Source organism: Triturus cristatus, chromosome 5_1, assembly GCF_964204655.1.
Source record: "Triturus cristatus chromosome 5_1, aTriCri1.1, whole genome shotgun sequence".
NCBI classification, from domain to species: domain Eukaryota; kingdom Metazoa; phylum Chordata; class Amphibia; order Caudata; family Salamandridae; genus Triturus; species Triturus cristatus.
In genome coordinates this window covers 260,242,720-260,269,090 of record NC_140587.1, presented here as the reverse complement: position 1 = coordinate 260,269,090, position 26,371 = coordinate 260,242,720, and the positions used below count along the sequence as shown (strand labels likewise).

General features: G+C 45.6%; 1 protein-coding gene across 1 annotated transcript; it reads right to left on the bottom strand.

The window, feature by feature from the left end:
* Window positions 1-1,512: 1,512 nt before the first annotated feature.
* LOC146830709 (vomeronasal type-2 receptor 26-like) lies at window positions 1,513-2,466 on the bottom strand. Its single transcript, XM_085603777.1, has one exon. It carries the CDS (start codon window positions 2,464-2,466, stop codon window positions 1,513-1,515), a length of 954 nt encoding a protein of 317 aa, XP_085459903.1.
* Window positions 2,467-26,371: the final 23,905 nt, after the last annotated feature.

The window sequence follows — 26,371 nt, the reverse complement described above, 5'->3', positions numbered from 1 at the left end:
CACAAATACACACACATATTATATAAAGGCGATGAATAATACGTGTGTAAGTGGGAAATTTTCATAAGAAAAATGAGGTCTACAAGGTGTAGGAATCGGGTCATCCAGACTGATGGGCAGTACACTTTAAGAATGCTTGGTCTGGCTTTACCAAGAATTTATTTCGACCCAAATGCACCTTTTTCTAACAAAATTAGGATAATGAAAGACTGGCAAAAAAAAATAAAGGTTCTAAACCTATGCCTTGCAGTTTGCAAGCATCGCATTGATGCCAATTCATAGCTCACTGCGCCACATTAGAAGGACTGTAACTTATGAACTACAGGTAACAAAATAATCTCTATGACAAAAGAAGTAACCCACTGTGCTATCTACATAAAATACAATTCTATGATCTGTATGTTACACATGCTTTGCAGAAGGCACATTAACCCTCTGCACTACTTTATAATAAGTCTAAAATGGACTAGACAAAAGCCTTATCTCTCCAGCAGGTGCATTAATCACCTGACATTTTTTATTATTGTCTAAGTATTGCTGAGTGCACAAGGAACTCTGCAGCAGGTACCTTTAACCCCATACATTATTTATAAGTACAGCAAACCCTACCGAGCTTGGGCTGGAGTGGTCACACCGCCCAAAAGCTGGACCTGAAATTGAACCACCATATTCTGTATTTGTTGGAATTTTCTCAAATAGATGTTTCTTGTTCTTCTGTGGATAAACATATTCTTCATCAATTTATGAATGGAAATTCCCTGTTTACACTAAGGTGAACATTTTGAGAGCCTGGCTGGGAAGGCGAATATTACCTCACCTTTTAAAATACATTACGAAAGCGATGGGCATTTAAAAGGTGCGATAACTATCGCTTATTAAAAGTTGTGCCTTCTAAAATGAGGCATAACCTGCAGAATCAGCTATTTACAGACCAAATTCCGCATCTTTTGCCTTTTTAGGAGCCTTTTCGGTTGAATAAAGTTGGTAGGTTGGACCTCCAGGAGTTTATCATTGGGAAACTCTGTGCGAATGATACTTATCACACCCTTGTCACTGTGATCCTTGTGCAAACATGTTTACACAGGGATCGGAATTTAGCCCTGCGCTTCTAATAAAGGCCTGTATTATCAGTTTTCTGCTGCTTGCAATTTCTATTCAACGCTGAAATCATATTATTGAATTAAACAAATTCTTAAATTAAATAGTTAAACGATAAATTATATTCTTTACATTTTACCTTAAAGTTAAATTAACATGAAATTAACATAAAAAAAGTGAATAAGGTTTAATAATTGCCTTCCTTGCGCAAAAACTTCACAGAAAATGAAGATGACGACGAAGAAAACCTTCAAATACTACAAACACCCAAATTCACGAAAAGTAGTCTTGATAACAGAGAACATTCAGCTTATCTTATATATCAAGTGCAGCAGACTCAGCTAAATGTTTGGCAATGCATAACAGCCCTATCCGTTTATTGTCTGTTTGTCTGGCCATCTCTCAAGGCAAACGTCAAGCATTTTTCTTCGCAGTAGTGTTCCTTTTTCCAGAGACATAGTCCTTGCTGTTCATATCTGGCCTGAACAGTATAATATAACATTTAGGTATAAATATACAGCAGAGCAATCCATGGGTTGAAGAGAGGATGGCAAATATCTCCACGGCGACCATGTATTTCCCCTTGGTACTGGCATAGGCAGGGATGAAGGACAGCCACACAGAAACAAACACCAGCATGCTGAAGGTGATATACTTGGCTTCATTGAAGCTGTCCGGCAACTTTCGAGCCAAGAAGGCCACCCAAAAACATGCACTAGCAAGGAAGCCAAGGTATCCAAGCATGAGCCAAAAGGCCACATTTAGCCCTTCATGGCAATGAATGCTTATTACACCAGTGTGAGATGTCATGTCAGTTTGGGGAAACGGAGAAGCAATGGCCAACCAAACCGAACAAATAAGAACTTGGATGAAGGTGGAGATTATTATGATTGCATTGGGAAGTCGATGGCCCATCCATTTCCGTAAAGAGCTATTTGGAAGGGTGGATTTAAAAGCAACAACCACCAATATAGTTTTTGCTAACACGCAAGACACGCAGAATGCAAAAGTGACGCCAAAGGCTGTTTGGCGCAAAATACAGGTAACGCGTTGGGGCTGGCCAATGAAGACCAAAGAAGAAAGGAAGCACAGGCTGAGAGCGATGAGGAGGAGGTAGCTGAGGTCACGGTTGTTGGCCTTCACCACAGGTGTATCACGGTTCTTGATGAACACAACAAGGATGACTACAGGAAAGACGCCACTGATGAGCGAAAGAGCAGCCAAGGTGGAGCCCAGTGCATCGTGGAAGGAGAGGAACTCGATCGTTTTCGGAATGCATGCCTCATGTCTGCCATTAGCCCATTGATCATCTGGACACTTCAAGCACTCAGTGACATCTAGGTAAACAGGTAAAGAAAACATGTACATATGTGATCAGTAAGTTGATTGCATTTTCTGCAAGGATAATTATTCTCAAAAAAATCTCATTGTCATTGCAGCGATTACAGCGAGAATGACAGCCATTGCCTGCTTTCACGGCCTTTGATAAAGTAGTTCTACCCATACATTGATTAGTCAAGTTGAAGTAAACTTTATTCGGCCAAAGGCTTTAACAGCACACTGAAGAAAATGAAAACTTAATTTAAAATGTCATCTTATACAAGTGTCATAAGCAATATCCGTTTTTCATGTAGCAATTGTATAATAAAATTTTGTTTAAAAATCCAAAGCAGGTGCGCTAAGCCATATCTAAAACTTCAATGCTAGAGAATAACCATTACAATTCATATTTCTTCCTAATGTGGGGCACTGATTTTATAAAATTAAGAACCACAAACCAAATTTCAAGTGAACCTAGGGACTGCCAAAGAATGAGACCGTCATTGCACTGTCTCACATTGACCGTGCGCAGCAACGGCATTGAAAAACGGTCTCTTGGCCCTTGATACAAACGGCAAAACAGAAATAAGTGGCCAGTGATTTCAGTCGAGGTATAATCACACACACAAAAAGGTATGTCCTGATTCCATGCCCCCGGAGAAGGAAACGCAAATTTAAATTGCAAAATCTAAACAAGATTAGCCAGGGGCGATGTGTTGAAGGTATAATCCACCTCAAATAAGGCTCTATGCCAGCAGTGTGGGACTTCGGCATCATTGCCAATTGATTGCTTGGCCTGGGCAGTGTCTAGGCGTTTGTTCATACAGTGCTCCAAGAACAATTCTTTTATGGCTAGAGCAGACTGTATGAGGGGATTTGTAAAGATCAAGGATGCCCAGGCTGTCAAAGGTGACCTTCAGATACTTTAAGCATTGCATTTGTCCCACCCCATTTAGTAACAGACAATCGGACATACAAGTTCTGATCAAACCAGCCTCTGGGGAGGACCATATTTGAACCTAGAATAAAGAGGGGGATAATCCAATCGGGCCTCCTTCCAGTGATTAGTCAAGAAACACGTGCGTTGATACCAAGGTCTGGGCTTACTGATATCTAGTGCGGTGCTCATGATGCTATGGATCCTTCACAGTATATATGTTTTTAAGAACTTGGGGGTAAATATACAAAACTACTGCCCGTTTGCAAAGCCTACAATTTGAGAAATCTCAGGATATGCAGTATGTTACAAAATACTTAACACATTGTGAGTCATAAAAGCCTTTCTGACTTACACAGTGCCCTTTGTGATTGTGACTTAAACCGAACATGGGAATGTAATAGGGATCCAGCTCTCATTTGCATGTTGGTATGCAAAGTATCAATTTTATGCAAATGCAATTCTAGTCTCAAACCATTGACCAGTTCCCGAAACCTGAAATGGGATGGTAACAGCTTTGCAAAGTGGAAGCTTTCCATAGGGTACAGTTTCCACTTGTGGATGGTAGCTGCTGGCCCCTGATGCCATTCACTGGATTACAATGTTTTATCCTGAAACCAGCACATGTCTCTGAAATTAAAATGGACTATGGATGAGTTTTAAAACTACATATGTTGTCATGTGGTGAATATGTATGCAGGAATAAAGGTCTCTTGCAGGCCTCTATTCTTATATTTGTAGGCATTCACAGAGAGTATCTAAAGCACTCATGTCTCATAAATATTGAAGCAGGAGATTCTGTAACAACCCACGAATGAGCATGATTAGTACATCAGACATGTTGCAAAATGAAGGTGGAGCCACAAACGAGATAGAGTGGAAAAATCACTGAGTGTTTTGCCACTCCACATTTGTACACGGGGTCCTTGCTTATTTAAAATAGATATGAAAAACATACTCAAACAAGCATTTACAATGCAACAGGTCTCGCATTTACTCGAGTCTGAGCTATTAGCATTGTAAATGACAATGCCTTCTATTTATGTTATAGTTTTTAAAATATAAATAAAAGCCATTGTCATTTACAATACCAATAGCTTAAACTCGAGTAAATTAAATGCAAGACTTTTTGCATTAGAAGGCACGGACAGTGGGGGGAGGGGAGAAGAAACGGACAATGGGAGGGAGGGTGGGGGGGTGAGAGAAGGCACAGACAACAGGGGCGGGGGAGGGGAGAAGGCACGGGCAATGGACGGGTAGGAGGGTAGAAGGCACCAAAGAACGTCATGCCTGTAGTGGTGAACCTTATTAAAGAAAATAGTTCTCACAGTCTAAATAACAGATACCGTGTAGCAGCCGAAGTAAAAGGGCCAGTCGCCATGGGAGGTGACAAATGAAGAGGAGGCGGTACTAAGGAGGGACTAACAAGCCTATTCACGAATCAGAAGACAACATTTAGGACAGACAATGACACAAGCCAATGGCAAATATGGGCGGAGAGTGGGCGGAGCTTCTATTCACCTATTCCTCTACAATAAGTCTCGCAGATCAGCGCATGCACGCTGGCTCTAGGCTCGACCTAAAAAGTCTATAGAATATTAAGTCTTTTAGTGTGAGATACATTTAGTTTAGTGGGCACATATGCTAACAAAAAACATATTACATTTAAAAAACACAATCACTAATGTGGCTGTTTTAGTTTCAAAAAAGCACAAACGTTTCCGTTGAAAAAAGTATTTTACCAGTTAATTATTTTAAGGAAGGCGACAAGAAGAAATCATCACCCAATGAATCACTCAAAATGCAGACAGCCACAATGCCACATACACACTTTATAAGAACAACTTTACAAAGGAGGCAGGAAATAAATAATCATATAACTGGACACCTGAAGTGCAAGCAAAATACAGTCCTAATATAATATACAAAAAGAAAAGAAAAAGCACACTTTGAAAGAGCTTTGGGTCTAAAGAAAAAGGATTTTTTTTTTAAGTGGAAGTGAACAACATGAAAAACATTTGTGCAGTCATTCAAAGTGAAGGTAAAGTGGGGTACCTCAGTGGTCCAAGCTGTATGTTTTGGAAAAGCACCTGAAGTTGTCTCTAAGGACATGACCAAAACAACACCAGCGGCAGCTACTCCGCAGTTGCGGAGAGGCGCTGCCCCACTGGCTCAGAGCCAGCAGCTGAAAAATAACTACTGTTTTGTTTTTCAGCTGCTGGCTGAGCCAACATGTTCCGGGAGGGGCCTCGACGGGCCATGGAAGGGGGAGGAGAAGTATTAGATGTGTACTTTTAAGTGCACATGTCAGTTTGGCCTGCCATCTTAGGCGGCCAACCTGACATGCGCATTTAGGCTTCTCTAACACAATTGTAATGCACAGCGGGTTGGAGAAACAGCACAGAATGCCTGTGCTGGAGTGAACGTTAATCCAGCCCACTCAGGCCAATCCCCATGCTGCTCTCATGCTTGAGAACAGTGCTGGAATTGGGTGGGAAGTCTGTAATGCTGGCCCACGGACTGCTGGGACCAGGAACTAGCAGCAGAGGAGCACAAGTTGGCCGGCAGCACCAGGGCCATATTATGGATGTGGTGCATTTTTGTGGATTGCGCTGGGTGCACCTTTCAAAAGGTGCACCCAGCGCATCTAGAAAAATGCGCCGCATTATGGTGAATGCGCTGCCCCCAGGGCTGCCGTGAACTCATTCAAGTGAGAAATTGAGGTGCTGCTTCAAAGCTGCTCTGTGTTTTCACAGTGCAGGTGGCAACCTGCCTGCACTTTTAAAGGTGATTAGAGATCCCCATGCAGGCGGGTGCAGTCAGTGTCTGCACCCACCTGCAAAGAAATGTCTGGGGGGGGTTCATGGGGCCACATTTCTCCCTGCCAGAGGGCTGTAATCAAGTGGCATACTGACAGTGCGCCACTTTTTAGGTGTCTGTAATAAGGCACGGGCACAGAGGCAAAGGGATTCCTTCATTTGCATGGGGCCACGCACCCATGCAAATGAGGGAACACCCTCTTGAGGAAGCGCTGGTGATGTTTGTGCGCCAGCAGTTTCAGTATTAAAGAAGGGAACACACAAGCGTCTGCAGCCCCTTCTGTAATAACAAAGTGCCCTGGGGGTGCGAGATGCGGGCGCAAACGCCCATTGCGCCCCCGGGGCTCTTCCATAATATGGCCCCTGGTGTTTTATTTTTAATTATTAACCCCCAGCAGCGTGCACACCTGCGAGCTTTCCACCAGCCCCATTTCTCTTCCCGCCAGTATTTAGATGCCACTGAACAGCACTTAGTTAAAAAAAAAGGTTTAAAATTCAAAGCAAAACAATACTGTTTTTGAAAAAAAAATATTTATCACAAGTTTGAAAAATAACAATTCTAAAAAATTCTTTTTTTAAAGCCCTGCTTTTTAAAAAAAACCTCAACCGGCCAGTTGAAAGCCATAATTTCAACTTTGCCCCTTAATTTGTCTTGGCAATTAATAAGTACAACAGGACAAATGTACTATTCGAGCACCAGTCATTTGAAGTTAACGAGCCAAGCCATTGCAATTGTAAATGTGTGCATCAAAGTTTGAATTTCAAACATTATTTTAAGCGAATTCTTTTTAATTAAAAGATTCATGCGAAATTCTTATGAAATTAAATGTTTCAAATAATTTTCCCACAATCGTTTTGCTCAGTAGGAGAGGTAATCACCCAGCCCAGCTCCCTCCTTGTCTTGCTAAATTAAACCTCAATTGAACCCTATTGATTGGCTGAAAACAATCTGATGTCTTCACTTGGAGCACAACATGGGCCATCATGAGATTTTTTAATTGCTCTGTGTTGGAAAAGGCCCTTTCTTCAGGGCCACCCCGAAACATTTTTGCCTTCCTCCTCCCCTTTTTCTGAACTTGTTTTTGTTGGCTTTAGGACTCTGTGCATTTTACCACAGCTAATCAGTGCTATGGGCTTGTGCTCTCCCCCTAAACATGATATACTTGGTTTACACCTTTTTGGCATATTTAATTTACTTGTAAGTCCCTTGTAGAGTGGCATTCCATATATCCAGGGCCTGTAAATTATTGCTACTAGTGGGCCTTCAACACTTATTGTGCCACCCACCTAAGTAGCACTGTCAAATTTGTCCCAGGCTTGCCATTTCAGCCTGAATGCAGTGTTACGCTGCCATGTAAATTTGACATGTAAAGCCCCTTGCCAAAACTTAAACACCCCTTTTATTGCATATAAGTCACCCCTAAGGTAGGTCCTAGGAGGTCCATAGGGCAGGGAGCTATGTAATTTAAAGATAGGATATGTGATTTCAAATTTTACATGTCCTAGTACATTAAATAAGCTGTAATTCCTAATTGAGAGGGAGCAGCTCTGTCATGTTGGTATCTATGGACTGTAATAATATATCCTCTTTGATGGCAAAGTTGGATTTATTATTATATACGAATTGTACCTCAGACCATACCAATTCAGTACACTCTCTGGACCTGAGGATACCCTGCCAAAAAGAAGGACTGCTGTGTTGCTGAAGAGCTGCCACACTGCTGCTCTGGAAGAACTGCTTTCTTGCTGTACTGATCTGCTGCTGCTGCCCACTTTGCCTGGGTATGAAGTACTGGAACTGCCTCTCTTGTCCCCAGAACCCAGAGTGAATCCAAGGGTTTGCTGACTGGCCTCCAGATCTGAAGTTTCAGGGACATAAAAGAATTCCAACCTCTCTGCTCCTACACCTGGACTATTGGAAGTGGCCCTAAGGTGTTTGCTTCATCAGATATGAAGCATCCTCTACTGTGTGAGCAGAATGGACACATCACAGTACTTTATATCATATAATTTTGGAATGTCCAGCGGTCCAGGCTTTCTGGCAGGTTATAATAAAATGCATGTACAAGGTGTGTGGTGCAAACTTGTTACCCTCTCCTAAATGGTGTCTCTTTAAGATATGCGATGCTACTGATTTGGGCCGCAAAGAACAGATCTGAGTGACCTTGGGGATGACTATAGCCAAACGTAAAATTGCCCGCTTTTTAGGAGCGCTGTCTGCGACAACTCTCAGAGACTGAGAAAAAGACATGGACTGGTGCATGGTGACTGACAAGGTTGTCTACGAAAGCAGGGGTTGCCCTAAAATGTAGGAACAGGTCTGGGGTAAATGGAATGTCTATAGGGAAAGTCATGCATAGCTCCCTCCACACTGTCAGGTAGTGCTGCAGTGCTTGGATTCAATGTCTTTGATGTACGTAATGATGGTACCATACCAGAGAATCTGTCTCAACAGTGAAAAATGTAAACCCACATGCTACATAACCTGTTTATACGCACAGCCACAGTGGTATATTTGCTGCCGTATGATTTGTTGTAAAATCAATAAAAAGAATTATTAAAAAAAAATCACCCCAACTACTTTTTAAAATATTGTGCTTAGAAATGGAATAAACAACGTGGACAACCCCAAAACGAAATATGGTCACTTCAGGTGACTCAGTAACCTGTACCGGAGCACAGACATCCAGTTGATGTCATCCACCAACCTAGTTGGTGGCATGCTTCATCATTGGGGTCCCAGCTGGGCTGCCGAATGCAACCCAGCTGTGCTACAACGCCTGATTACAGCGGAGCGGGTTTTGTGATGTGAGGTGAGTGCTCTGTGTGATGTGAAGAAATGTTAAAAATGTCTATAAGAAATACCCTTATGAAAAACTTTAATAAAATGGTCTTAGGACATGATAAAATAACTATGGCGGGATATGGTGAAGATAAAATTTGTGCTTCGATATCCGTGAGATATAGGTCAACTACTTTCAGCCTTCTACGTGGATCGTGAGGCTTTCATCAGGACCATCGTGAAGTGGCTAAAAAAGTGGAAGTAGGCAAGGAAGTGCAATATCAGCACACATACTAAAGTGTGCTGTGAGTGTGGTGGGCAAGCTGTACTTACAAACCCATTGAAGGTAGGTATTTTCACCCTTAGTCTATCGGACACACTGAACCTGCCAGGGGGAACCTCCTGTAGTCACACCTTTGTCAAGGAGTGGTTCCCTACTATCAAACCTGCATTGTGCTTGGTCAGGATCTCTTCTATGACAGCTTAGAAATGTGTAACACAACAATTTTGGCACATAATGCAAGGAATATAGGGATATTGGTTTGGGAAGTGTATTTATACTTAATTGAGTATCAATGTATACAGTAATTTACAATTACATGTGATAAGTAATTTCTAACACTGAGAATTACACACGGGATACAAGGGATATAAGGGTTTAGAGCGGGTAGTGTGTTATTTCATACCATGCATTATTACTACTAAAATTCATTTATGTGCACTTAGAAATTTGTAACACTAAAATTTAGGGATGGGGTGTAAATGATAAAGGGCTATAGGTTAGGGACGTTTATCAATACTCAGGTATTTAGTGAAATTACCGGGTGTTAATTTTTAAATCAATTAAATAGTACAAATGAAAGTATTTATATATTGTAACTAAGGCTCCCGGTTTTCCGTTTAAACGGATTTTTACATATAAATACAGACAGAAAAATATTTTTCCTTTGTCTGCATTTATATGTAAAAACGGAAAAATGCCAATAAATACGTTTAACTTTGTTGTAGTCTTCGAGGAGAAGACCAGTCTGTCCGAGCGCAGCTGGGGAGAGGGCTTATCGGATTACAGCCGAGTCAATACAAAGGTCAATGTTAAGGGGCCATTAGGTTTCCTTTTGTTTAAGTATCCTGGCTTGGAGCAGAGGTGCGGCGGGATGCACTCTGTGTGACCTCCTCTATAACTTATCGGGAAGGCCACATAGAGTTACCTTGAAGTGCTAAAATGGGGCACCTGTTGCGCTTTCAGTCCGTTGATTACATGGCCCCAGGAGATAAAGGATGAAAGGGGCAGGGAAGATTACCTACTAAGTCTCATCTTTCACTAAGAAGGGCTTGGTGTAGGATACGGCTATCGCAAGTGCACGTAGGAGTAAAATAGGGAGAAGTGATTCTCAGCAACACGCCTGTTAGTTTGCTACCTGCAAAAATATGACAACACAATACTCATGTTCTGTTATCCTCGAGTTTTAGAACTATTGGAGACCTGAATTATTAGTTCAGCACGAATGACAAGAGGAACTTCGATAGCACTGGAGAGCTACTTTATACGTACATGTATGTAAACAGTAAAAGGGTTTCAACAGAATAAAATGTTTTTCAAACGGTGTAATGTCTGGAAAATCATTTTCAGTACTCTTTTTTTTACTTGTTACAGCCTGATTTAATAATATTATTTGCTATTGCGATAGAAAAGATTGTCAGCTTTCTGGGTCACAAGTGTGGTGTGCACCGTTTAACTAATGTTTGTTTTACTCGACAAAATAAATATGGATAAATACAGAAAAAATGACCAAAAAATAAATATGGATAAATACAGACGGAAATGTTAAAAAAATATATACCATAAAACCGGGAGCCCTAATTGTAACATGATAGATAACTATTCTAAAAAATATTTAAAATATTTTTTGAAAGCATAAATAATATAAATAAATACATTTGTAATTATTGTTAATTTTTTTTTTTAAATGCAGCACAATGTTAAAAAAATAAATATTCCTTATAAAAAATAAAATGTAATAAATATGTATTGAAAAGAAAAAGTAAAATGTCAACAATTGTAACAATTTATTAATATTTTTTAAGTCACTTTACCATGGTTTCCTATTTATTTTAATGGGAGAAATTGTCCTTTTTCAGTTTTTAATTTCAGCAATGACATGCACAGTTTTTCATCTGTTTCAACAGTCGATAGAGCGTTACGGTGGAGAACGAAAGCAAGGAAGAGCTGCGGTCAGGTAAGAACAACTTTCTGTACATTTTAAAAGTATATAGGTGACTAAATGTATTGCAAGGTAGATGGGGAAACGATGTAAGGATGTACGATGTTGTATTATTTCTATCTTTTAAACACATTTTGATTCCCAAACAAGTTGCTATAGTATGCCCATGTCAGGATGTTTATATTTGTTCAATATATGTTTAAAAAAGAGATAAAAGTACATTAGCAAGTAATTTTTAAAATGTTTTTCAAAAAGGATCAACATTTTTCTTTTTTTCGTCTTGTTTTTGTGTTTTGAACATACATTACGTACTTGGTGAAAACAGGCCAGAGCACATGGTGGGAGTTCATTCTTAATTTTTCATATTTTTGGATTTTTATTTTCTTAAAAAAGAAACTTTTTAGGATTTTGTATATGTTGGAACATTTTTAACGGCTTTTGTGGATTATATTTTTTTCTGGTCTTGTTTTTGTATTTCAAACATATATTACGTACTTGGTGGAAACAGGCCAGAGCACGTGGTGGGAGTTCATTTAAATTTTTTCAAATTTTGGGATTTTTATTTCCTTAAAAAAGAAACTGTTTAGGATTTTGTACATGTTGGAACATTTTGAACGGCTTTTGTGGATTATGTTTTTTTCTGGTTTTGGATACCTACATCGGATTTCTGCACGGGAATTGAGTTCACTTCATTTTTGGAACAGTCTTTGGAAATGGCATTTCTGATGATCCTTTCTTCAAACACTGGATGGATTTTTGTATTGAAAAAGATATTTGTTTTTCATTTTTAACATATTTTTCTGGTTATGGACTTTCGGTTGGATGCTGGATACACATTTGGATTGTTGGAACACAAAACGTTGGTGACAGGTGGAGTTAAAACATTGCCAAGAGTTGAAAAAAGAAGACATCTGCAGGTCGGAAGAAATTGTTTGTTACATTTAAGAAAGAAAATGTTTACAAAAATAGAAATTTGATTTTAAGTGTTGTTAAAACAGACAAATAATGGGACAGGGTGTTAGACAATGTTAGTAGTGTAATATATAGTCAATATTTTCTATGTAGTCTGATGCACCCATCAAAGTAAAATCTTTGATCTTTACCAATAGTCTTTCTGACATTTCTGTGCTTATTTTAGATACCCGGGGGTTCAGACTATCTGTAAAAGATTGAGCAATTCTCATTTTCCAGGAAGTGACATATGTTTGGTTCGTGTTTGCCAATAGATTTGTTAAAGGGGTTGTGCCATCCCTAATTGTCACCATTAGTCTTCGCACCTCCCTCTAAGCAGGTCGCGTAGCAGTTCCACCAGTCAACAGCGCACCTTAGCTTCCTCCTGTGACATGACCTGCTTGGATGGCCAATCCAAGTGTCTTCGAATTAATTTAGTAAGGGTGCCAATTTCTCCTTGTTTTTGAGTAAAATAGTCAGATTCAGTAATTGAGGTGTAGAACTCTCCTAAACACTCAGGAGGTGCAAAGCATAAAGCAGTAAGTTTCTGTAATTCAAATTACAATTTAGGGGCCGATTCTGATTCCGGCTGCAAAACGAACCGATCGACACGGACCCGGACCGAATACCGACCGACACGGACCAGCGCGATACGACCCGTGCAGTACGATGCAACGCATGTGAATTACAACCGACACGTACGGAATACAAGCCGTACGACCGAGCCGTAGGGAAAATAGTGATCCGGCCGGAAGACCGACGCGATGTTCACCGACCGACACGAACCCGGAATGAACCCGACCGACCCGTACCCGCGATGTACGATTAGCGCAGTACGATGCAATGCGTGTAAACTCAAACCGACTCGCACGGAGACCAAGCCACACGACCGACACGCACAGACAACCGGGCACACAAGCAATAGAGACCGCTGCGACCAACGCGTATCAAACACAGAAGACAGGCAGAGTGTACGAGGCGGAGAAGCCCGCACGAGACAACAGCAGCGTCCGTTTCCATCACATAAACGTCTCCTTCATGCCTACAAAACACAAAGGAAAGAAGACAAAAAAGGACCAAACAAGCAATGACAAAGCCAATAAATACCAAAGAAAAAAACATGGGACAAAGACACACCCACAACTCCAACTATATAAAGGACTACAATCACTACCATCATCCCTTGCAAACAGGAGACACAGCCAGCAGCAAACACCAGTACACAGCAACCACAGACACACTCACAACTCACCCATCACACAACTAACACACAATCAGCACCTCATACAAAAGCACACACACATATACACAGCAAAACCAACACCAACCTACCATCACTTTCACCCTCACACACACATCACTCACCACCACCACCACCCATCACCATGCCTCCAAAGAAGAATCCAAAGTTCACAGATAGAGTTAGAAGTGCTGGTAGACGAGATCATCAGAGTAGAGCCACATTTGTTTGGTACATTGGTTCAAAGGACCCCCATATCGCAGAAAACCAAGATGTGGGCGAGGATTGTGGACAAGGTGAACGCACAAGCACCGACGTTGCGCACAAAGGACGATATCCAGAACAGGTGGTATGACGTGTGCAGGAGGGTCAAGAAACTCATCGAGAAAGATCACGCCTTGAGTCAGTGCACCGGCGGTGGCCCTCCTGCCAAACCAGTCTACTTCAGGACCTGGGAGGAGAAGGTGCGGGACATCCTACCACCAGAGAGCGTCCATGGCCTAACAGACATCCCAGAGCCTGGTGAGTACACAAACAACATACCCAAGATTGTGTGGCAAGGGGACTGTGAAACCATGCACCGCAAGCAAAGCTACACTAACCAATAGATAATCAGCCCAATATGTGTATGCCAGTCACACAAACACAATACCTGCCATCTCAGAGTGACTGGGAACTGTGTCATGACATGCAGCAACCTACAAAAAAAATGAAGCAAGCCAGTGGCACTAAGCCAAATACACCCTGCCAGACAGTTTGACACCACAAACACACCACCTCACAGTGCAGCTGACTGTCAGGAAGGAAGAGTGGGGATGCAGGTGAAGTGAGTGTATCCAAAAGCATGATGGGACCTGTAGTCACAGATAATGTACACCCTCCTGATTGGCCCATCAAGACCTCTCAGAAACATGCCCACATCACAGGGAGTGGAAAATGACTGACAAGTTGGCTGACACTGGGTCCTGCTGTGGGGAGCACAAGGCCCTGCTAGGGGTTGTGTGCAAATCAGAAGCAGGACACCACTGACTGACATCCTGAAAGACAACTTGCACGCCCTACAATGGAAGCACGTTTCATGATGGGAAGGAGGACTGACAGCCCTGACCATACTAATCAGCATAGGGAGACACCCCCCCTCAACACAAACTCCACACAACTCACCGGGTACAATGCATTAACACACACCTCATTGAAATATCAGCAAAAGATACCCCGTACTGGGTGCTGCTATGTGAAGCACAGGGGCTCACTTGGGACTTGTAGCAAAACAAACACCAGGATTTCACAGTCAGCCATCTTGCCATTGCTGTCACACCCCCTCACAGGGAAGCAGAGTCAAGAGGGAGGAAGTAGGGCATGCTGGGAAGGAGGGTGTAGCCAATATTATGATGGGAGTCGCAGTCACTGACAACCTACACCCACCCACATGGCCCAGCAAGATCAAACTGAACCATACTCGCCTCACAGGGAGTGGGAAGGGACTGACAAGATGTCTGACACTGGGCTCTGTTGTGGGGAGCACAATGCCATGCTGGGAAATGGCCAACAACAAACATCAGGACTACACAGTCAGCCATCTTGCCATTGCTGTCACACCCCCTCACAGGGAAGCAGAGTCAAGAGGGAGGAAGTATGGGCATGCTGGGAAGGAGGGTGTAGCCAATAGTATGATGGGAGTCGCAGTCACAGAAAACCTACACCCACCCACATGGCCCAACAAGATCAAACTGAACCATACTCGCCTCACAGGGAGTGGGAAGGGACTGACAAGATGTCTGACCCTGGGCTCTGTTGTGGGGAGCACAAGGCCATGCTGGGAAATGGCCAGCAACAATATCAAACTCTGTCTGTGAGAAGCTGGGAAAAAGCAGTGTACAGGCAGGCATCTGTTTGAAAAGTAGACAATGTCATGTTTGTGAACCAACGATGCATGTAGAAACATAAATCACATTGTGTGTCTCTTCCAAACACAGGTGGTGCTGGGCACCCGGCACCAAATGACGAGAATACCCAGGCCCAGACTCTGGTGGACACTGAGCTCTCTGGTCTGACTCTCTCACTGTCCTCTTCGGATGACGACGACCAACCTGGCCCCTCCGGTGCGAGCCATCATGCAGCACCAGCAGCATCAACATCTGTCCCCCTGTACCCACGCCTCCAGCATCTGGACACCGACAGGGCACCCCCGCCAACACGGACAGACCAAGGACAATCAACACCCACAGCACAGGGACACAGGACCCCCCCGGAAGCTACAGCCAACTCCACCAGCAACACCACCCAAGGGGTCCCAGAGTCACCTGTGCATACCGCCGCTGGTCCTGCCCGTGTGGAGAGGGGTGCTGGGAGGGGTGGGAGGCACAGGGCATGCCTTGCAGAGGGGTCTGGACTGTATGATGACCCCCAACTGGCACGCATCTTAGATGCGTACCAGGATAGCACCTTAGGATTTGGCCAGGTAGTGGGGATCCTCAAGGACATGCAACACAAGCAGGTCGCCCACCATGCCCGCATAGAGGCCAAGTGGGATGACATCACTGCGGTGCATCGGGACATACTACAATGCCTCCACCAGATCAACACCAACCTGTCCACACCCCCCTGTGTGCCCACAACATCTGTCGCAACACCATCTGCCAGCGCCACAGGGAGGGAGGAGGATTCTGGTGGAGAGTCCCCTGCACTGCAGAGGCCTGCACATGAGGATCCCCCCTCCCCCGGGAGTCAAAGGGGTCGTCTGAAGAAGGACATGTGAGAGGCAGATGTCCCAGCACATCCCCCAGGGCCTCCAAACCTGTTCTGGACAATGTTCTTTGTGCGCAACCCGTTCACCTTGTCCAATCGCACACAACTCGCCCAAATGACATGGAGGGTTCATATTGGGCCAATGTATCAGATGACTGTGGACTTTTCTCTGGACATTTCATCAACCAGCACTTCCAACTCCAATGTGAACTTTGGATTCCCAAACCACTGTACAGCACCCACCATCCTGTGCACTTCTCTCACACATGTTTGTAAATAAACTCACCAGTACACCATACTTGCCTCTGTTGTGATTCCAACTTGTCATGTTCAGGGAGATGTCGATCTGCCACACAACACAGTGCATGCCAAATACTGCAACAATGTGACCAACGTAAGGTGAGTGATGGGGATGTGACACATGTGAGGGACACACCACTATGGCAACACAAAACATACTCACCATGGCCATGTTACTCATCACACACAATGATGGTGACCTGAAACACATTGGCATGCACAGACACATCACCAAGCCCAGTCAGTGATAACAAGTCCACAGGTGAGGTAAGCAGATGTCACTCAGATGTGGGAAGACAGACAACGCACATGACAAAGCGTAGCACAGGTTCATTACACATCAACAACACGTTTATTCCACACTAGTTGCACGGTAATTCTACGTAACAGTGGACACACGCTCCCAATGTGTTGGAGAATGGAAGTCCAGGGATGTGTGGTATGTCAGTTGATGGGAATTGTCAACTTCCACACTGGTGTTGGCTTCTGGGTGTTGGGGGTCAGTGTTGACCACACAACAGGCAAAGTACCCTGGAAGGACAGACAAGATCCAGTCAAAAGCACAGAAGAACAGGAGAGAAATGCAATACACATGCACAAAACATGTTGCAAAACACCTACACAAACACTAGTTAGCAGTACTACCCTATTGTGGAGTACACACCACCGGAATGGACACATCACAGCACGCATCCAGTCAAGTGGCACACAGATACACTCAGACAGCAACAGAGCTGGCTCAACACATTCCAGGCTACCTCCATACATTCACATAACAACCCTGGAAACTCACATTCAGGTGAAGAAGTTGTTGATGAGCTGGGAGCGGACGTCACCATCATCTTCATCATCACTGGCATCTCGGCCCAGGCTGAGATCCTCCACAGGTGCCGGAGGTTGGTCGTCGTCATCGTCATCCTGGATGAGAGGCACCTCCTTCCACACCACCATGTTGTGTAGCATGCAGCAGACAAGGATTATTTTGCACGCCTTTGCAGGCTCATATAGGAGGGCCCCTCCGGTATTGTCCAGGCAGCGAAAGCGGCTTTTCAGGAGGCCGAATGTCCGCTCAATCACCTTCCTGCTCCGACCATGTGCCTCATTGTAGCGCAGCTCGGCTGGTGTCACAGGGTTCCTGAGGGGTGTCAGCAACCACGGCATGTTGGGGTATCCGGAGTCACCTACACACACAAAAATGAACAAGTAGCTGAGTTTTGTAGGAGTGCAGAATACAACAGTGACAAACACACACAATGAGAAACAGTCAGTACACACCGACAAGCCAGGCATGCTGAGCTGGCATCAGTGACATCAGCGTTGCAATGCGACTACTCCTCATAACGTAGGCATCGTGCGCCGAACCAGGGACCCGTGCACACACATGTGTGATCAACATGTCAGCAAGAAAGACCACCAGAGCATTGATCGAATGGTAGTGCTTCCTGTTCCGGTATGCCTGCTCATGTGTCTGTGGTGGTATCAGGGCAACATGTGTCCCATCAATAGATCCGATGACGTTCGGCATCCTCCCCAGTGCATAAAAGGCATCCTTTATTTCAGGGAGTTCAGCTGGGCTCGGGAACTTGATATACAGGTCGAGGAATTGCAACATCCCCTCCAAGACATCGCATAGCACCCGACTAAACATCGTTTTTGACATACCACCAGCAGTAGCCACAGTGCACTGGAAGGTACAGGTGGCAAAGAAGTGCAGGGCTGCCATCACCTACACCTCTGGGGTCAGTGCTGTTGGGTATGTCCGGCCAGGTAGCAGATGTAGCGCCAACTGTTCCGCCAACTCCGCAGTCAGTGGCCTGGTGAAGCGGTACCGTCTGATGCCGTTGCGTTCCTGCATGGTTGCAAGGTCTGGGAACGGACGATGGACAACTGGTGCCCTGCAGTACAGAGATGCACAAAGGAAGATTGTCAGTTCATCCACCCATGTGGCCATGACCACGATCACTATCACATGCTAGTTCATGACATTACACAGTGTACTGAGGTGTGTGCTGTTAAGCATGGACACATATGTCACCTACAAGACCACCACCTCACATCTCGATTCCACATGTCCACATGAGTCCCATGTAGTGCAATGGCCAATCATCTGGCTGTGTCACCCAACCTATGTGCTGCTGCAACGTTCACCACAGTGACAATTGAGGCCTCATGTCTCCCAGGCATCACAGATCTTTGCCATGCAGAAACCCGGGATCCCTGTATTGCCACATCAACACAGCAATGGACATGGCGTAGCACGTACACACCACAAGGCAAGCGTAAGTCCCACAGGTAGTGGCCACTGTTGTTCCTGCCGGCCCTACATGTACGTCTCTTAGAGACACACCCCATCAAGGTTGATGGATATACCACATGGATGTGGAGACTGTCACCCATGGTAACATTTGATCAGATACATCTGAGACACAACATGCACACAGACTGTGGGTGCACATCAGTATTGTGGCTACAGGTCTCACTGTGACGTACATTCCATCACCCCCAGGACTCAGGGTGTATGTGACATGTCCTAAACATATCCAACCTGACACTGTGGCCTTGACTCATGCCCATTACTGTCCAATTGCACATCACAGTGGTAATGTGCAAAACACACAAAGGATTCTGCCCCCATGTACACATGCACAGCCTTGGAGTGGCTGCACAAAGTGCCAGCCAAAAAAACAGCTGTGGCCCCCCAAACACCCAGGGAATGCAGCCTTACATGCCATGGGACACTGTGTGGCCAATGCTGTAGTGTGGCAGGTGTGCACAGGTGTCCATGGCCAGTATATGTGTGTTGCATCCGTATTATAGTCACACTTATGAGGTATGACGCGGGTGACACTGTGTACGCATTGCACGGGTCGTGTCCGAGCCGTGCGTACTCTTTGTCATTGAATGCAATGAGGTCCGACGCGGGTGACAATGCGTACGCATTGCACGGGTCATATCCGAGCCTTGCGTATGCCTTGTCATTGAATGCAATGAGGTCCGACGTGGGTGACAATGCATACGCATTGCACGGGTCATGTCCGAGCCGCGCATACGCTTTGTCATCAATGGAATGAGGTCCGACGCAGGTGACTATCATGCATACGGGTCGGACAGGCATGGTCCGAGACAGGCGTACGCCTTGGCCATTGAATCGTATGTAGACGGGTGCATGTGTATATTCAAAATACGCGTTCTACAGTCAGTTGAACGAGCCGAGCGCCCCCATTGGCTCTGGACTGTCATGGAGACGGATGCGGATTCAAAACTTGTACGAGTTGTGCACTGGAAATTCAGTTGGATGCCTACAACAATGTTGCAATTTCAAGTGTTCCATGAAGGTGAAGATTTGAACGATGCAGAAGGCGTGTACGAGTCGTACTTTTAAATGGATTGGCCAAATTCATAGAATGCAACTGTGTTGGACCGATCACTTGGGGCACATGGCACAGATTCTGCCTCTGCAGCATAGAAATAAGGCTGGCTGGCCCCCAGGGAGCTCACTTGCCTGCACTACATGCTACTGGACCACATCCCTGCTACCACTGCTGCTGTCTCTGCATCCTCTGGCTCCTGCTATGGCATGTACTCTGGAGAGGGCCTCAGCCTTCACTGAGGAGGAGAACCAGGCCCTGCTGGACGGGCTCCTTCCAGAGTACAGAAAGCTCTATGAGAAACCAGGGGAGCAGGTGAGTGTGCAGTCCACTGCCTTCCTAATTATGCAAGTTGTCTGACTAGCTGTACTAGCAGTGTGTACACCAATGGCCAACATTCTCAATGAGACCTTTCATCCCCCAAAGTGTGTAGGTAGATGCAATGAACAGTTTTTCTGCTGCTAAAGGGCATTATTGCAAGCTTAAACTATCCAGGCATTGTTAACATGTCAGACATGCATGTGCTTTTGCAATCCCCATGGTTGCACTACCTGTGTGATTTATTTCCGTTTGTGATGATGACATGTCTATCCAAATGTGTGCTGCAGCAGTCTGGGGGCATGTGTGTTCATGTACTTTTCACTTTGTCCTCCTCACAGGTTGATGGCCACCAGAAGCAGGAGATCTGGCTGACCATCGCCCGGGCTGTTCGTTCTGTGGGGGTCTACAAGCACCGGATCCGCACCATCAATCAGGAACACATTCAACATCTGGTAGCCAGCACCAAATCTGGATCCCCCCTCGACCCATGTCCCCCTGCTATCCTGAATCTCATCCCAGAAGCGATTTCTCCCGTGTTGTCTACTATCTGCAATGCCATGTTTTCAACAGGCATCTATCCATTGGTTTGGAAGGAGGCTATTATTAAGCCTCTTCTAAAAAAGCCAACTCTGGACCCTCTTCTCCCCGCCAGTTATAGACCTATCGCCTGTCTCCCCTTTCCAGCCAAAATTTTCGAAAAAACAATGAACATCCAGCTTTCGAAATTCATTAATGACAACGATCTACTTGATGACACCCAGTTTGGCTTCAGACAGGGACACGGAACGGAGACAGCACTGCTTAAAGCTGCAGATGAAATCAGAGCAACGATGGACAAGGGTGGAGCGGCGGTCCTAATACTTCTGGACCTTTCCGCTGCATTTGACACGGTCGATCATGTCACTCTGATCGACCGTGTCTCGGCTTTAGGAATAAGAGGCAAGGCCAAAGATCTTATTGCTTCATTCTTGGCCAATCGCCCTCAGACAGTCAAGATGGGTAATTTCACCTCCCAGACCTTCTCCCTCCCATGCGGAGTCCCACAAGGCTCCTCGCTAAGTCCGACGCTTTTTAATATCTATGTATCAGACTTAGCGAGGGTGATAAAATCGCATGGAATTGCCCTTACAACGTACGCCGACGATACTCAACTAGTATTATCGGTGCACAATAATGGAACATCTGTCGCAGCCAACTTCCAAGAGGGAATGAAGGCGATAAGCTCCTGGATGTCATCAAATTGCCTCAAACTAAACTCTGATAAAACGGAGGTGATGACATTCGGGAACTTGCAGCCGGCATGGTCCCCACAGTGGTGGCCATCTCAGTTGGGTCCCCCCCCCCAACCGGTAGTCAAGGTCCGCAATTTGGGAGTCACTTTTGACAATAAGTTGACTTTCCTCCATCACGCCAACGCTGTGGTATCATCTGCCTTCTACACCCTAAAAAAAATAAAAAAACTACTTCCTTACTTACCACAGTCCGCGGGCAAAACACTTATCAGCACCTTAGTGTTCTCAAGAACCGATTATTGTAACTCCCTTCTTCTGAACGCTCAGGAAAGGGTACTCAATAAACTCCAGACGGTGCAAAACGCCGCGGCCAGAACCCTACTACACATCCCCAAATTCACCTCCACGTCTCCTTACATCAAAGAGCTACATTGGCTCCCTATTAGGAGCCGAATCAAATTTAAGGCTCTGTGTATAGCCTACAAAACTCTGAACAACTCCGGACCACAGTTCCTAAAAAAAGCCCTCTGCCCAGTGGAACAACCTAGGACCTTACGATCGTCCTCAGCCTACTTGTTGAAAGTCCCACGGACAAGAAAGGCCAGCTGGGGAGATAAATGTTTTACTATCGCTACTGCCAAGCTGTGGAATACACTACCACTCCACATCAAAACGGCCCCTACGCTGCTCAAGTTCAGAAAGAGCCTTAAAACATGGCTGTTCTCTGCCTAATTCCCCCTCATCGCAAGAAGTGAGTTCTGTAACGATAGCGCCGAGACACCCGTACGGGTATTTGCGCGCTTTAAAAATTGCATAAAATAAATAAATAAAATAAAAACTGCCAGAAGAGGTGGCAGGACCTCCGGGGCTGGACCCGGAGGATAGCTAGAGTCCAGTTGAAGCTGTCACCTCCATGCAGGAGGGGCGGGCACCGGACCCTGACTCCCCACATGCTCCGTATCCTGGCGGTGGTCTTCCCGGACCTGGATAGGCAGCTGAAGGCCAGACAGCAGCAGGAAGGGGGTGAGTCCATGTCTGATCTGTGTACTATGTCTGACATGCAAATAGCAGTCTTTTGTCCTGGTCACACTTCCACATTACGTAGGTCTTGTAGTCCCAAACTCAGGTCCCTCATTTGTGTGATGCCCCCTCCTCATCTGTTCCACAGGTGTGGCCCCTACAATCTGTTGCTTGTGTCACTAGGCTACTGTGTCCCTGTAGTCAGCTATGCTTCAGGTACCGGTCAGCATCAGTTCCCGTGAATCTGTTGTGTGTTTCATGGGTGGGTCAATTGTTTACACAATGCCTGAGATCTGACATGTGATCTGTGTGTGCCCTTGAGCTGTGTACCAATTGCTGGTCAGACTCGCAACATGTGGCTGAGGTATTCCAAACAAACCCATGCAGCAGGGGACTCTAATTTTTGGGCCTCAGGAGTATGTATAGCAAGTATGTCACACTTTCTTAGCCACCTGACTACTGTCCAGGGCCAAACACTGTTTCACTTAGTCCTGGCCAGTCATGCCCCCTAAAGGGCATATAGAAACACTCTGTAATCCCACTCCTGTGTATGAAATTGCAGGTTGTGCTCAGTGACATGTACCCTCAGGTGTCTGCCTCTGTGTCATTAGGGTGAGGCTTGTTGCTTCGTACAACTGGGGTGTCCATGATTCAGAGGGTCAGCATGACATCTGCAATGTGACTGTGAGAGACAAGACTTGTGTGACATATAGGTGTGTGATCATCTGACAGCGCACAATGGTGTATGCAACTGTGTCCTTCATGCAGCTGGGTTACATGCATGGCAGACTGTGATGTGTTAATGTACAGGGATTAGTGTTTGCTGCGACTCATATGTCTGATTTGCATGATGTGGGGTCTTCTGGGTCCTGGATATGTTGTTTGCATGGGATGGGCAAGTGCGCCGGTCATCTGCTGAGTTTGCTTTACCCTAGAGCTAGGATTCAGTGCATATTGTTGTTGTCTGGATGCCCTGCCCCTGTGACAGGAGACAGTGTTGACTGACTTTCAGGGCATCCCAGTGCCATGGCATTAAACTTGCTATGAGTGAGCCTGCATTGTGTTCAAGTGTGCACCATGCACCACATTGTGGCATTGCCCATCAGGACAGGAGTACATCATAGTGTGTGTTGCTGGCATGCATCACAAGCATGTGGAATGAGTCTCTGCCCATCCCTTCATCTGGACACCTGTACTGAGTCAGTAGCAAGAGATGTGCTGTGTGTATAGTGACATACTCCTACATGTTCACTTGCATGTACAACTAATGTGTGGGTGGTGCATGTTGGCACATTGGAGTGTTAGCATCCAACATGCAACGGACATATGTGTGAAAGTCAAGGAGGGATATGTGTGCCATGGTTGATGTTGAGAATGACAATTGTCTTATCCTAAACAGTGTTGGCACTTTGAGCTGTGTTCAGCTGATGATGCCAGGGCTTGCCCTGTGATGTGATGTACTCACTGTGGTGTGTGCAGTCGGTGCAGGTGACTGATGTTGTTCTCTTACTTCCTATTCCTATCCAGATACATCCACGGCCACAGGAGGGGACAGCTCCACGGACCAGGAGGAGGACACCCTCCCCCGGGCGCAGTCAGACAGAGACGCCCACCCCCAAGTCCTCCCAGTGCTAGAAGAGCATGACCCCCCCGCCACCACGCAGCTCCAAGGCAAAGTCTCCGTCCTCAATCCCCCAGCCCACCACTCCAGAGGTTCCCCCGCCACTCCCTGCCCCGGGTTCCCCCACACACAGATACACCATCCCCAAAATGCTAAGGCCATCCCCCCTAGCACTTGCTCCTCCACACCTGGTCAGACAGTTGGTGCCACTGATGTGGGGACCATGTCCCCCCCCTGCCCTGCTGACCTCACCTGTCCCCCATTCCGCTCCAATGGATGTAGGCACTGCTTCGGAGTCCACAACCACCCCGTCTGACTTGGGCACTGCAGTGGTGAGCCTATCCACTCCATCTGACCTGCCCACTGGAGTTGTGCCAGCACCCACCCCATCTGACTTGTGCCCCACAGGTGTGACAGCACCCACCACTTCAGTCAGCTCTTCTGCAGTTGCAAGTGTCTCGCCTGCATCCACCACCTCTTCACTGCCTCCTTCTGCTGTGCCCTGATCCTGTCCCTGTGGTGCCTGGCCTGCCCCCATGTATGCCCCTCCGAGGGGATGACCCCGGTCCTTAGCAGTGCAGGCAAGCAAGGTGTGACAGTTGTCACTCTACTTCACTCCTTGGCATTTGGACATGGACTGGCCATTGGCCTTTTGTTTGCACAGACGTTTAGATTTTCATATACTGAATTTGTCACTCTAGTTCACTCCTTGGCATTTGGACATGGACTGGTCATTGGCCTTTTGTTAGAACAGACGTTTCACTTTTAATATGCTGAATACATCTTTTTTCTTTATCCCTGTGAACTTGATTTAGCTGTACATTATGTTGATGTTGTTTTACATGCCCTTGCACCTGTAATGCTTGGTTTACAATGTTGAATACTGATGTGTTGCTGTGAGGTACTCCATGTGGTCCATGAGATAAGTATCCTATTCTGGTGGGTATCCATTTCATCCTTTGCAGCTACCTGGGTGTGTCAGGATCAACTATTTGTGTGCATCTCTCTGTGAGCATTTCATTTGCATGGTCACATCTGTGGCTTGCACCCCTGCACATATGATGTGCTTCCCATTGTCCAATTTGTCACTTCCACATACTTTGTGCTCATCAACACTAGACCTACAGTTGTGGGCATCATTGTAATAGGAGCAACTGGGGCCTCTGTGCAACTTGCTAGACATATGTTTTGGGTATGTGCAGATGACTTAGGGGAGACTCACGTACCCAGGCTGTTGTGACCAGAGCCGTCATTGTGTGGTAACTGATGGCTGACTGACCAAGTGTTCTGCAGGCATGAGTGGGACTTGCGGTGAATATGTTTGGCACAGCTGGGCTCCCACAGGAGTTGGGTCCCCTCAAGTAAGTGTGTTGTCCAGTGACATGGCCTAGGCACATGGTGTGTGTTGTATGAGCATGTGTGTGTGTCCACATCCCTGTTCATACACAGACAGTGTTCCCTTGATATGTTCCTGTTGTTGATGCTTGCTGAGTGGTACTGGGTTCATCCCACTACTTTTCCAATGGGCTACCAGATGTGTGGTACATGACACACTACTGTTAATTGGTGTATCATCATTGGGATTTGTCAGTTCTGAGTGGTGATGATGTTGTCAGACACAGATGGGACACAGTCAGGGTTCCTCAAGGCACCTGTTTATTTGCAAAATCATGTCGTTGTCCCTAGGTGGTAGTTTTCAGTGATTGAGACATTTGTATATGTGTGTGACTGCTCCCACTTGTCGGGTTCATGGCTGCGATGCTGGCAGGTGTCAGCATGTGTCCCTTGTGTTTCTCCTTGGCATCTGCATTGTCCTGGGACTGTGGCAGGAACTCTGAAGGTTACATGAGCTTTGAGGTCATGGCCATGTACCGCAAACTGTGCAGTATGTCTGTCATTCTCCAGGGTTGTGAACTGTCCTTGTGTGATGTGTGTGTGCACCTTAGTTCCTCCCAACATTCCTGTGTTTGTAATGGGTGCATGTGCAATGTCACCTGTCCATGTGGGCTTTACAGATACACATTGTTGCAGTTCAGGGTGTGTGGTGTTAAGGGTGGACTGATGTGAATGTTTGCATAGGTGGTCCCATAACTCCTGTGTGTCCATGGATGAGGGGCCATGCTGAGTGATGTTGTGTATGTGTGATGTACGTTTGTGGCACAGGACAGATGTCTGGGTTTCCCAGTTTGTACGACATCTGCCTTTGTCATCACAGTGGAGGTGTCATGCATACTTGTGTCACCCCAATGTCTGTTCCCTGGGGGTAGTGGTGTTGTGTGTCAGTCTCTTGCTGTGTTAGTTGGTGTTCATTCCAGCTTGTGTCACATGTGTCTGTTGTGCTCCCTCTCATCTCCCAATGCCTGATTGCCCACTGAGGGTGTCCCAATGATGG